The 14,036-nt window shown below is 45.7% G+C and overlaps 1 protein-coding gene across 1 annotated transcript in view; it reads right to left on the bottom strand.

Annotated features, from left to right (window-relative positions):
- The window catches only part of TPD52 (tumor protein D52), a 47,452-nt gene extending 33,436 nt beyond the window's left edge, over positions 1 to 14,016 (bottom strand). The window contains exon 1 of the mRNA XM_084849248.1: positions 13,809 to 14,016. Coding sequence (XP_084705374.1) covers positions 13,809 to 13,842 — 34 coding nt within the window. The 5' untranslated portion in view covers positions 13,843 to 14,016. The remainder of the gene's footprint in view (positions 1 to 13,808) is intronic.
- Between the last annotated feature and the right edge of the window lie 20 nt (positions 14,017 to 14,036).

The following is a 14,036-nucleotide window of genomic DNA, read 5'->3' as shown; positions in this document are numbered from 1 at the left end:
TGATTTTAAAATGTTGCTTTCAAGCAGTTGGAGACTGTATGCTCTGAGAAAAGATTTTTTTTTTTTTTAAAGATCAATTTAAATTAGTAATAAAATTAGATCATGGATGTCATTTTCTTATGTTGTTGTTGTTGTTCAGTCGTTCAGTCGTGTCCGACTCTTCGTGACCCCATGGACCATAGCACGCCAGGCCTTCCTGTCCTGCGCTCTCTCCCGGAGCGTGCTCAAGTTCATATTCATTGCATCCGTGATGCTATCTAGCCATCTCATCCTCTGCTGTCCCCTTCTCCTTTTGCCTTCAGTCTTTCCCAGCATCAGGGTCTTTTCCAGGGAGTTTTCTCTTCGCATTAGGTGGCCAAAATATTGGAGCTTCAGCTTCAGTATCTGTCCTTCCAATGAGCAGTCAGGATTGATTTCCTTTAGGATGGACTGATTTGACCTCCTTGCAGTCCAGGGGACTCGTAAGAGTCTTCTCCAGCACCACAGTTCAAAAGCATCAATTCTTTGGTGCTCAGCCTTCCTTATAGTCCAGCTCTCACAGCCATACATTACTACTGGGAAAACCAGGATCTGTAGAATTTGTATACAGGACTTTGTCCCACCTTTTAATGCACAAGTTCCACTGAGAAATCTATAAAAACAGGGAAGTCTGGTAACATCAGTCCCACAATGAGAAATGGAACCAAATACTTTAAAAATCTTTGGGGGAATAGCATAGATGTTTTGCATACAGCAGTCAAGGAACAAGCTTCAATCCCAACAGTCTATATCATTTGTAGGCATGCCTCTTGGACAACAAAGTACATTTAGTAACCAAGCCATGCCTCCGCATCAGATAAACTCCTGCTCCCTTCCACAACCCAAAGTTTAGGGGTGGGAGACTTGGAAAGTCTTGCTAGCTTGGCCAATGTACAGCCAAGGCACTCCCAAGAGCTTCTGAAATGCGAACAGCTACATAACGCCCAGACTTCCTCCCAACTTTGGAGCTGGGGAGGAAAGGGATGATCTCTGCAAAATTACCAGGATGATCTCACAGCATTCTGCAACTCCAGGGCTGCAAGGAAGGCTTGGGCTTGTTGCATGACACCGACACATTCACCAGAGAGTATGGCAAGCAAAAGTTCGGAAGCCTACTTAGGATGTATCTACCATCAGATTTAAAGGACTGGGCATGCAGACATACAGATACCCGATATGTTTACGTTTAATATATAGTTTTAAGGTTTCCAATACAAATGCTTTCTGATGGGGAACAAGCCATATGTGACTTGCATCACTGAAACACACTGTCCGATTTCCTAGTCTTTTTATCCAGACATTTCCCTGATGAATGGGAACCTTAACACAGTCTCCATTTAGTTTAAACTAGAAAAGTGCAGCCATCTACATTCTCTAGTTTCTCTTACTAAACCTAAAAACTGCAGCCCACTTCCCAATTTGGGGGGTGGGGGGATGCGATGTTTTGCAGACTGGAAGCAAGAGCCTCCATTGTCCTGGGTTTTTGTAACCACTGTACAACTATTTATTTATTGGGATATATGTACCGCTGTAATAAAATAGTGTATCTAATAGAGTAATATGAAAAGCTCCTATGCGTTCAGAGATGGAATGGTCAACATAAGATGAATCAATATGCACAAGATAAAGGTCATGTGAAAGTATGTAGGGGGTAGCCAAGTTATCACCTCCTGAAAGTACCCACCCTCCACCTGCACACTTGCCACCTAGTGGCCATTTGAAAAGGCCACCGTTTACCCCGCAACGTTCACTGTATTAAGTGCCTCTAACTATATACGGACCGGATATGTAAGTACTAGGAATCTAGGAAGCTGCCTTATACTGAGACAAGACCATTGGTCCATCTATCTCAGTAATGACTACAATGACTAGCAATGACTCTCCAAGGTTTCAGGGCAGAGTCTCTCAGCCCAACCTGGAGATCATCAGGGGAGGAACTTGGGACCTTTTGCACGCAAAGCACATGCACTGCCACTGAGTTAGAGCCTTTCCCTCAAAGGGCCTCCTGCCCAAGAAAAACAGGAACACCAGTGAGGTGGTAAGTATGCATTACATGCAAATATGTGTAGCTGAACCCAAACAGACCTCTCAAAAGAGCGATTCTCTGCTCCAGTATGCCACCGTATGCATTTTTCATTCTTGCAAGCTGCTCTACTCCCAAAGCAGCATCAGGTTTTCATGGGGGGATGACAACATGGGGAGGAGCCCTGTCAGGGTCAGTTTAAATATGTACACCCCCCCCCCATGTAGTTAGTTCTTAAGTCACTCATGGAACAGAATCCACACAAACACACACCCCTGCCTCCTTGGTGCAGCCTACTACGTGACTTAAAGAACCACTGTGGCCAATGCCACCTCCACCCATATTATTCCAGATAACCTAGGTGCAATAATGCGAATAGTTGTCCAGCCTGCTGATAAAGGTAATTCCACGGGGAGAGGCTATTAGAACAGTTTTATCTCATCACAAACCACTATGCACATCATAGCTTTCTTGTCTAATGTTTTATTTCAGAAGCAAGAGAAGTCTCCACAAGCTCCGCAGGGACCAAACAGCAGCTTTTTCAGAAATAATTGCAAGATGGCAATATCTGAAGATAGCTTATTTCAGGTTTTACAGTTTTTTCTCCGATACAGCACATGGCTGCCAAGTTTACATTTCACCTGTACTAGAGAAACACTAGAACTAGCCTTAACAATCTTGTACCCTTCCAGATAATATAAGCTATTTAACCATTCTTCCTACTCAGTAGGACAATAGGTAAACAATCAATTCACACATGTTTATCTAAAGGAAGCTGATCCATGAACACCCATAAGTCACATGGAGTTAGAAGGAAAATGCCCAAAGGTCATTTTCCATAAACGTATAAGCGTTCTACACTCCCCTACCTAATTTTTACATGGAAAACTATACTGTGTAAATAAAGTAATAGGGCTCCCCCTACTGGCATATTTGCAAAGTTCCATTGTGTCTGGTCGTTCAAAAGCTTTGGACAGGTGTTTACGTGGAAAGCACAATGCATGCAAGAAACCATGGACAAGAACAGAAGCACATCTCCAGTGCCCCTCTGATTTCCAAGGGTGCTTCCAGATGGAAGGCTGCAAGAGATTGCAGTATGTGCATCTATTGAGTCCCTTTGGGGACAGTAATCTAAAGTTGAGGCACCACTGTACAAAGGCCCTCTCCTTTGTAAATAAAGAATGTACCTCTGTTAAAGAGGGTGCTCGGAGAAGGGCTTCTACAGTAGTGTGGTGTAGGAGTTGGAATGTTGTACTGGGACTCAGGAGGTCTGGGTTCTCATCCCTATTCTATCATGAAGCTCACTGGGTAATTCTGGGCCAGTCACTGACACTAATCTGCCGCACAGGGTTGTTGTGAGGCTAAAATGGAGAGGACCATGTAAGCCACCTTGAGTTCCTTGGAGGAAAACAAAATCAGGATATAAGTGTAAAAATAAAATAAATACAGAAGATCTTGACACTGGCAGATTAGTGTGTGTTCGCATACCAAAGCTATTTAGATTTAAATGTAAGGGATAGCCCTCCAACCTATGAGTCAGTGACACTGCCACTTAGCAACTACTGCAAAGTATTTAGGGAAGAGTTGTCTTCACCTGCACCGAAAGGCAGGTATTAGGTAACAAAAAACCCAGAAGAGGAAGTTGCTACAGCATTTTTAGTATTAGCTCACTTTTGTCAGAATTGCGAAAGAACCCACATGGCCTTTGATTTTTGCTTGTTTTAGCAAAGGCTGAAAGTCCAGATAGATTCTCACTTCACAGTAAACACTTTTAAAAGTGTGTTTATCGAAAGCTGTCACATCACTATTGGACAAACTGAAGTTACTTCATTGACTGTACAAGGTCAGAAGCCAGGCACTGAAATCACGTTACCTTGGCAGCTGCAAGTAGCATTAGGTCACAGATATAGTTGCGCCATTCCCAACTATTTCACAGACTTGACCCTTTGCTATTACTGTTAGACCAAGAAAACCTAAGTTCTTTAGGTCACCAGGAGGCCTCAAATCACCTGCCATCTTGTGACCCCTGTAAAGCAAATATCTTCTTGGTACACAGTGACTCCACATGATGCTCTTGTGCAGCCAGAACAGTATGGTACAGCTCTCACCACTACTCTGCATCAGATTGACAAGAATCATCATTTGATAATCTTGAGGATTATTTTGCACGTAATGCCTGCTCTGGTGCCGATATCCTGATCAAACTGCCTTTACTGCATTACTGTCATCAGAACACAGAGGTCACAGTTCAAATTAAGTGTATATACTCACAAGCTAGGGCTATGCAAGAAGAACTCAAACCTGGGCCAACCAGTCCTGCATTTCAGAACTGCTTATGCATTGTAAACCCTGCTTGCTTCTTCTATTAGTGCTTCGAGACATCCCTCCTCTTCATTAAGGAAGTTGCATAAATGATACCAAATCATCTGCAAGATTTCAGAACCTTCGGTATGAGCTTTATTTTTTTAAAGAGTAAACAATGGTTCTAAAAATTCTGTATTGCTCTTGTTGTGGTTTCTATTCAGCTACAGATAATGGAAATCACTAGTACAGTGTTGTATTTAACCATTTGCCTAGTCACTGTTGACAACCAGGACTTCAACTCCCAGCATTCCTGGTCACTGGCCATACTAGCAGAGGCTTCTGGGAGTTGAAACCCAAAACACCTGTCTTCTGCCCACCCCTGACACATTTACTTGGACACAAGTAGATGGCCCATTAAGACATCAGTACTCAACACATGGACATGGAAGTGGAGTCAGAACAAGGAAATGCAGTCTCCCTTCCTCTCCATTCATTTACACTTGATGTGTGGAGGATAATTTCTGATTAGGGCTTTAGTATCTTAGAAATATTTGCTAAGAATTACAGGCAAAGCCTACTAGAAGCAAGCAGACTCTTAAAAGCAGGTAGCAGATCTGTAACCATGCATCAAATTTGCAGGGAGGGCCCTCTACCCCAATGTACTTCACTTTCTCCATCTCCAAACCTTTATCATAAGCCTACTCTAAACTCTTTCTAGAACGCTCTGTCCTTTCCCCAAGTTTCTGATACCACATTCCCAAAGCTAGGGCCATCTAGGAACAATACATATTTGACAAGCTACTGACCTTTAAACAGGCAGCACTTTCAGTAAAACTACAGGGATTGGCTGTCTTGATTAGTATGAATGGGCTTAATTCATTAAGAGTACTAAGCAAATGCTTGTACACAGAAAGTCACACTAAGCCTCGAATCCAACAACAATTTTTGAACATCTTCCCATGCAAGTTATACACACAGAGAAGAAACATAATCAGGTGCGGAAACTGTTGAATAAGCAGACAAAAGTTACAGTTTTATATACAATTGCAGCTTAAAATTAGAACCTTTTCTGCTTTCTAAAGTGTGCACTCATAAGGTTATTAAAGTTCAGGCTTCGGTGGCAAACTCTCCAGGAGGATGCTTATAGAGCAAAAGTTCTCATAACAAGAGACAGGGAAAACAGCAACATTTAACAACTACATCACATGATCCTTCCAAACATCACAGCAGCGCAATCCTCGGCACACCACTGCACCATGGGGCTTGAGAAAGCATGCATAGGATCCAGTAGCCTAATGTTCTAGTATCAGCACTATACTTTCAAGATTTCTAGTGTGCATTGTTACTGAAAGTCAGGTGGTACAAACATGCCATTAATAGAGGATGTCAATCTAGGAAAAATGTTCCCTCAGAGTTATGAACATGCCTTCATGCCACAGTTAACTCAAGACGCTGCGGGCCAAGATACTCAAGTAAATTCCATTAGAGTGAGTGTCATTGTCTCCAGTGGTTGTAAAGCACACCAGCAGCATACCAGGGAGTGAAGCAGCACTGGTGGTGGCAAAGCACCCTTGTAGGCATGAATACCCCTACCTTACATAACTGGCAACAGTTTTTTTTTTAATATACATATGGTACTGTCTTTATGGTGCTGTCTAGTGGGCCACAATACAGAACAGAAGCAAGCATGTATAATACCATAGATTTCAATGGGCTTTAGCACCCTTAACTCTACTGAACAGTGGCCAGGACACAGAAACACTTTTGGTGACAGAAACACTGTCCTCACGGGTCATAATAATTAGTGCTTGACCACATATATACATCCAAAAGAAGCAGATATTCATGAGGTACAAGTCAGCATAAGAACATAAAAACAGTAATGGATCCGACCAAAGGATATCTCACCCACCATCAGGTTTCCCAGTGGCCAACCAGATGCCCATGGGAAGCCCACAAGCAGACATGAATGCACTACCAGCAACTGGTATACAGAAGTATATATTATACTTTCCTGCACTGAGCAGGGGGTTGGACTCGATGGCCTTGTAGGCGCCTTCCAACCCTACTATTCTATGATTCTAGTATAACATATTGCCATCATGACTAGTAGCCATCGATAGCCTTATCCTCCATGAATCAGTCTAACCTCCCTTTAAAGCCATCCAGGTTGGTGGCTGGCACTACATCTTGTGGGAGCGAATGCTAGAGTTCAACTATGCGCTGTGTGAAGTACTTCCTTTTATCTGCCCTGAATCTACCACCACTGAGATTCATAGGAGAACCCTGGGTTCTAGTCTTATGAAAGATGAAGAAAAACTTCCCCAAGCAGGTCATAATGTTTATTTAGGTCAAGCATTGCCATTTGTGCTTGGACAGGAAAGCAGTCCAGAGACACTTTATACAGCAAAAACATCCATGTATGATATGCAAAAAGGTGTGAAGCAGCTCAATACCTAGGTCAGCTTTCCCCAACCTGACGCCCTCCAGATGTTCTGGACTGCAGCTCCCAGCATTCCTGACTACTGGCCATGCTAGCTAGGGCTGATGGGAGTTTATGTCCAAAACATCTTGAAGGCACCAGGCTTGGGGAATGCTGACCTAGGGGTTTGTGCAGGCCATGTGTTACAGCCAGGAGTCTAACAGCTTGTGAGCTACATTTGATAATTTAGACAGCCCCTGGATTCACATTTAAGAGCCCACATTTCCATGAGTCCATCGTAATTGCTAAAATAGCCATTGAGAATATACTAGGTATCTCCTCAACCATGGAATTTCACATCTCACCACTTCTGCATCTTAAGCTTTCCAGCTCTAAGACATGCATAATTTTGGATCTGCAGTATCTGGTTTTCATCACAAGAGAGGTAAGTAAACAAGAATTCTTATGCTTTCTTCAAAAAAAAGATTTCTTCTGAATATACCCAAGAAGCCACAATGACACCCAGAACAACCCTCATCGCCATTTTTAGCCCCATAAACAACTTCACAAGTTTCCTCAGAGAAGTTTTGACATCTCAGTCCGCTATGCCTGGCCTCCTAGTTCATGTTAATTTGGTTCAAGGTATGTTATGTATAAAAATTCCACTTCAAAATGACATTGCAGCTTATTAAATGCTTTTCATGTGACACTTGGCGTCTAATTGCTCAGTACCGCCGACTGCGGTTTATGTAAAAGGAATGCAAAACCGAGTGTTCAGCAAGTGCCACTGGAAAGCCCAACTGCAATTCTACTCCTTAAAAATGGGAGCTTTGCCACTAACTTCATTAGGGCTGCACCCTGAGCCATTTAAATGTATAATTTATTCCTACCTGTCTTCCTAGAAATACCAAGGCAGCTTACAATTGTTTAAAAACAAAGGTAACAGATAATCTAAAAGCAAATGAGCTCTAAAAACAGCTGCCAAGCCCTTTTTAAAAGCATGAGGCAGCAAGACACTTGCAATATATTGAACTCAAGTTATATCGCAATCTCCCTGAATGATGCCATTTTTTTTTTTTAAGGAATCCACAGATTTGGGGTGCTCTTGGTAGTCAGCCATTATTTGCCTTCAAGAGACAAGGACCTGGGCAAAAGGAGGGGGTCAGTTGTGTTTCATGCAGGAGAAGCTCTGAAGCAGTAAGAAACTCTTCGAGGGCTTCTAAGAAGCCTGGCATAAAGTGACAGCTACTCCCCAACTGAAGAGCAGAAACTTGTTTCTCCCACACCACAGAAAATAGGGTCCTGACTTTCTCTGCGATGCATGAAGAATTCAGTGAGGAGCAAGATGCTGGGCAACAAAGGAATATGGTTATGGGCTCAGGGGCTAAATCCAGCCTTCCAGGTGGCAACGCCCCCTTACCCCGCAACCACTGATAATCTGGTAATTTCCTAACTTTTGTGTAGTTTTGCCCCCATTCTAAAAGGCTGAAATGCATCTCCTAAGGTTCAGTTGCTGGCAGTAAAATTAAGCTACAATATACAAGACACTTTTAAAAATTTGTAGCCCCACCCACTCTGCCTTTGGACCTGCCCTTTTTGCCTTCAGCTCTGCCCAACAACATCCCCAAAACTGAATTTGGCTCTTGGGCTGAAAAAGGCTCCCCACCCCTGATATATGGTCACCAAATCAAACTACATGCACGGTGACAGAAGATTTGTGGCTGCTGCTGGCCCTATAGAAACAACATGTGACAACTGCTGCTATAAGTGTGTTTTGCATTTTAGTGTAGCCCATGAATCCCTGCTCAAGCCAGTTCAAGTAAGTGGAGAGCTCAAGAAAGCTTTTTCAGGCAAGTAGGTATTTCCTAGTTACATGCTCTAGCCTACGATCATTACAGTAGATTCAAGGAGCTTGGCCTTAGGCAACTGAAAGTAGTTAAACTCAGACATAAAGCCATAGAAACAAAGGACAATGTTAAGAATATAAGAACTGTGCTGGCCCAGACCAAAGGTTTTCACATCACAGTTGAGTCTGGGCAGGTTTTCGGTTGCTTTCCATTTCCAGACCACAATAAAACACCCAAAACAAAGGCTAGAACATATGTTTTAGTAATCTCTCCTACTTCTCTTAATCTTCTATATGCAAGGACAAACTACAAGATTTTAGTACTACCATGTGATGCACAATAAAGGAAGGGTGTATAGAGGACTCCCCTTCATGGATCACTGCCTTGCTGTGGCGAAGGGGCTTGCGTAACTCAGTGAAGCCATAAGCTATGCAGTGCAGAGCCACCCAAGACAGACAGGTCATGGTGGAGAGTTCTGACAAAATGTGGTCCTCTGGAGAAGGAAATGGCAACCCACTCCAGTATTCTTGCCAAGAAAACCCCATGGAATGTATCACAAGGCTAAAAGATATGAAGCCGGGAGATGAGCCCCTCAGGTCGGAAGGTGTCCAATATACTACTGGGGAAGAGCAGAGGGAATCGACATCTTGGGAATCAGCGAACATGGACATCTTGGGAATCAGCGAACTAAAATGGACAAGCATGGGCGAATTTAATTCAGGTGACCATCATATCTACTACTGTGAGCAAGAATCCCTGAGAAGAAATGGAGCAGCACTCATAGTCAACAAAAGGGTGGGAAAAGCAGTACTGGGATACAATCTCAAAAACGATAGAATGATCTCAGTACGAATCCAAGGCAAACCATTCAACATCACAGTAATTCAAGTCTATGCCCCAACCACTGAGGCCAAAGAAGCTGAGGTTGATCGCTTCTATGAAGACCTACAACACCTTCTAGAACACAAAAAAAAGATGTCCTTTTCTTCATAGGGGATTGGAATGCTAAAGTAGGAAGTCAAGAAATCACCAGGATAACAGGCAAGCATGGCCTTGGTGTACAAAATGAAGCAGGACAAAGGCTAATAGAGTTTTGCCAAGAGAACATGCTGATCATAGCAAACACTCTTTTCCAACAGCACAAGAGGAGACTCTACACATGGACATCACCAGATGGTCAATATCAAAATCTGATTATGTCCTTTGCAGCCAAAGATGGAGAAGCTCTATACAGTCAGTCAAAACAAGACCTGGAGCTGACTGTGGCTCAGATCATGAGCTTCTTGTTGCAAAATTTTGGCTTAAATTGAAGAACGTAGGGAAAAGCACTAAACCATTCAAGTATGACCTAAATCATATCCCTTATGAATATACAGTGGAGGTGAGGAATAGATTTCAGGGATTAGACCTGATAGACAGAGTGCCTGAGGAACTATGGACGGAGGTCCGTAACATTGTTCAGGAGGCAGCAACTCAATCCATCCCAAAGAAAAAGAAATGCAAGAAAGCAAAGTGGCTGTCTGATGAGGCTTTACAAGTAGCTGAGGAAAGAAGGGAAGCGAAAAGCAAGGGAGAAAGGGGAAGATATATCCAACTGAATGCAGACTTCCAAAGAACAGCAAGGAGAGACAAGGCCTTCTTAAATGAACAATGCAAAGAAATCGAGGAAAACAACAGAATGGGAAAGACTACAGATCTTTTCAAGAAAATCGGAGATCTCAAGGGAATGTTTTGTGCAAAGACGGGCATGATAAAGGACAAAGAAGGCAGGGACCTAACAGAAGCAGATGAGATTAAGAAGAGGTGGAAAGAATACACAGAAGAACTATACAGGAAAGATCTGAATGTCCCTGATAGCCATGATAGTGCGGTCACTGAACTTGAGCCGGACATCCTAGAGAATGAAGTCAAGTGGGCCTTAGGAAGCATTACTAACAACAAAGCTAGCAGAGATGACAGTCTTCCAGCTAAGCTATTTAAAATCCTAAAAGATGATGCTGTTAAAGTGCTGCACTCAATATGCCAACAAATTTGGAACACTCAACAGTGGCCACAAGACTGGAAAAGGTCAGTTTACATTCCAATTCCAAAGAAGGGCAATGCCAGAGTGTTCAAACTACCGTACAATTGCGCTCATTTCACATGCCAGCAAGGTGATGCTCAAAATCCTACAAGCTAGGCTTCAGCAGTATGTGAACCGAGAACTACCAGAAGTACAAGCTGGGTTTCGAAGAGGCAGAGGAACTAGAGATCAAATCGCCAACATTCGCTGCATCATGGAGAAAGCAAGAGAATTCCAGAAAAACGTCTATTTCTGCTTCACGGACTATGCTAAAGCCTTTGATTGTGTGGATCACAACAAACTGTGGAAAAGTCTTCAAGAGATGGGAGTACCAGACCACCTTACCTGTCTCCTGAGAAACCTGTACGAGGGTCAAGAAGCAACAGTAAGAACCAGACATGGAACACCCGATTGGTTCAAAATTGGGACAGGAGTACAACAAGGCTGCATATTGTCGCCCTGCTTATTTAACTTATATGCAGAGTACATCATGAGAAACACCGGGTTGGATCAATCACGGGTCAGAATTAAGATTGCCTGGAGAATTATCAACAACCTCAGATATGCAGACTATACCACCCTAATGGTGACAGTGAAGCAGATTTAAAGAGCCTCTTGTTGAGGGTGAAAGAGGAGAGTGCAAAAGCTGGTCTGAAACTCAACATTAAAAAAACTAAGATCATGGCATCTTACCCCATCACTTCCTGCCATATAGAAGGGGAAGAAATGGAAGCAGTGACAGATTTTACTTTCTTGGGCTCCAAGATTACCGCAGATGGTGACTGTAGCCATGCAATTAAAAGAGGCTTGCTCCTTGGGAGGAAAGCTATGGCAAACCTAGACAGCATAGTAAGAAGCAGAGACATCACCTTGCCAACAAAGGTCCGTCTAATCAAAGCTATGGTTTTCCTAGTAGCAACGTATGGCTGTGAGAGCTGGACTATAAGGAAGGCTGAGCGCCGAAGAATTGATGCTTTCGAACTGTGGTGCTGGAGAAGACTCTTACGAGTCCCCTGGACTGCAAGGAGGTCAAATCAGTCAGTCCTAAAGGAAATCAATCCTGACTGCTCATTGGAAGGACAGATACTGAAGCTGAAGCTCAAATATTTTGGCCACCTAATGCGAAGAGAAAACTCCCTGGAAAAGACCCTGATGCTGGGCAAGATTGAAGACAAAAGGAGAAGGGGATGGCAGAGGATGAGATGGCTAGATAGCATCACCGATGCAATGAATATGAACTTGAGCACGCTCCGGGAGAGACCGCAGGACAGGAAGGCCTGGCGTGCTATGGCCCATGGGGTCATGAAGAGTCAGACACAACTAACGACTGAACAAATAGAGGACTTCTGAGAACAAACACAAGTGACAGGTGGGAGAGGCAGTTGCATTGTCAAATGGAAGTCCAGATTCCCACTCAGTACAATCCAAAATCCACAGTTGGGGAATAGTTTTTTTAATGTACTCAATAGAATGAACGAGTCCTGTTCCTCCATAAATCCCCCCCCCCAATACAGCATGACTGGCTTACTACATTTTGGAATTAAGTAATACACACCAGGGGGGGAGGGGGAGATGAAGACCAATACATTCATAGTGTAACCTAGCCTATATCCAGAGAGTAGCCATCTTAGGGCCAAAAGAGACATTGCTTTAAATCTGTATCTTCTAACAGGTATGTCTTTCGTTCATTTTTACCCTAGAATAGGTGCAAGGGACCCAGTCCAGATCTTAAACGCTCCCTATCCTCCATGCCAGCGTCCCAATCTGAATCAGACCCCCTGCTCCTACTCTAGAGTAAAACTGGAAAAAAGGCATAGCTCCTAGATACAGATTAAAAGTAATAGCTGTTAAGTCTAGTGCAGGAAAAACATCAAAGTGTCTTGCAGCACCTTTACGCCTAACACGTGTATTCTGGCATAAGCTTTCCTGGACTGCAGCCGACTTCATCAGATATATAGAATTAATATAGAGAATGTCAGGTTTTTATAGGGGAGTGGGGGGGGGAGAATTATAAACAGCAAGGTCAGATACCTAACTTCCAGACACCTGACTGGGGAAAAGCGAGAGCGACGGTCTTCTTCCAAGCCGCTCTTTCCATTTGCCAATGTCGCACCCAAAAGAGTCATCCCATTGCCCGGCCCCCCATCACCACCAGCCTGACCCTTACCAGGGCCAGGCCGCGCGTGGTTTGAAGGCGTCTCCACCCACCCCCACGCCGTAAGCTGTTCGATTCCTGGGCTGCCATTTCGGCGTCCAGGGAGCGGAGCCACACCTCGACCTTCCAGTGCCCGCCAGGCAGGACTCTAACGCGGGCGCCGCCATCCCGCCCCCGCCCCTCCATCCCCCAAGGCCAGCCTAGCCCGGTCCTAGATAAGCTGCATCAACAGAAAAGCTCCCCGACGGCCGAATTCGCCTCGCCGACACCCCCGAGCGAGCCAAGCGGGCCCCGCCTCCCGGATGCAACAACCGCCGGGGAAGGAAGGGCAGGAGGAAGCAGCCTCCAGGGCGACGCGAGCTAGAGCAGCCCGGGCTGGCCGTGTGGGCGGGCAAAGCGGCGCTTCCCGCCGGCGGGCTTGGGCGGGGGGTCCCCCGGAGGCGCCACGACGCCGGCGGCTCTCTCGAGCACCCCGGCAGGCGCAGAGCCCGCGCAAGCCTCCTCGCCCGGCGGCGGCTACGACGGACTCAGCTCGGGCTCACGCTGCCCGCGGCGAGGCAGGCGAGCGAAGGGCGGAGCCGCCCAAGGGCCTCCGGCGGAAGAGGCACCCAAACCCGCCACACCTCTCGCGCTCTCCCAAATACGCTTGCTAGAGCCACAACGGGGCCAAAAGGGGGCTCCAGCGGCCGCCGCCTCCCCCCCCCCCATGCTAGGCAGCGCACCTCCCTCTATGGTTGCAAGGAGCTCGCCCAGGCGGGCGAGCAAGGAAGGAAGGAAGGAAGGGCGCAGCACGCAAACTTAACGCGCGCAACTGCTGCCGCGTTGCAAGGCGAGCCGGAGGACCCCGGCTGGAGGGCCAGTCAGGGCCAGGGGGGCGGGAAGGGGAGCGGGGGAGGCGTCAGCCAACAATGCCCGGCTCTTCGGGCGTCCCTACAACGTCAGGAAACAAGCGCCCCCTGGTTCCCCCCGCCCCTTACCTTGCTCGCTGCCGGGGTCCATTTGTGCGGCCATCTCCCGCGGGGCTCTCTTGCGGCCGCTTTCTCCCTTCGGGTGTGCCCAGACAGAAAGGCGGGGGTGGGGGGAGTCGAGGGACTATCTGCAGCACCGCGACCGGCTCACCGCCCGCCCCGTCCCACCTCCGCCCCCTCAGGCGCCCGGCGGCGACGGCTGCTTCCCCTTTCGCTCAGCCGCACTCGATCCGCCCG

This window comes from Heloderma suspectum, chromosome 4 (assembly GCF_057233095.1).
Source record: "Heloderma suspectum isolate Gila_16-S chromosome 4, 16-S_ref, whole genome shotgun sequence".
NCBI lineage: Eukaryota > Metazoa > Chordata > Lepidosauria > Squamata > Helodermatidae > Heloderma > Heloderma suspectum.
The sequence above is the reverse complement of the archived record's forward strand: the minus strand, read 5'-3'. Positions and strand labels throughout refer to the sequence as shown.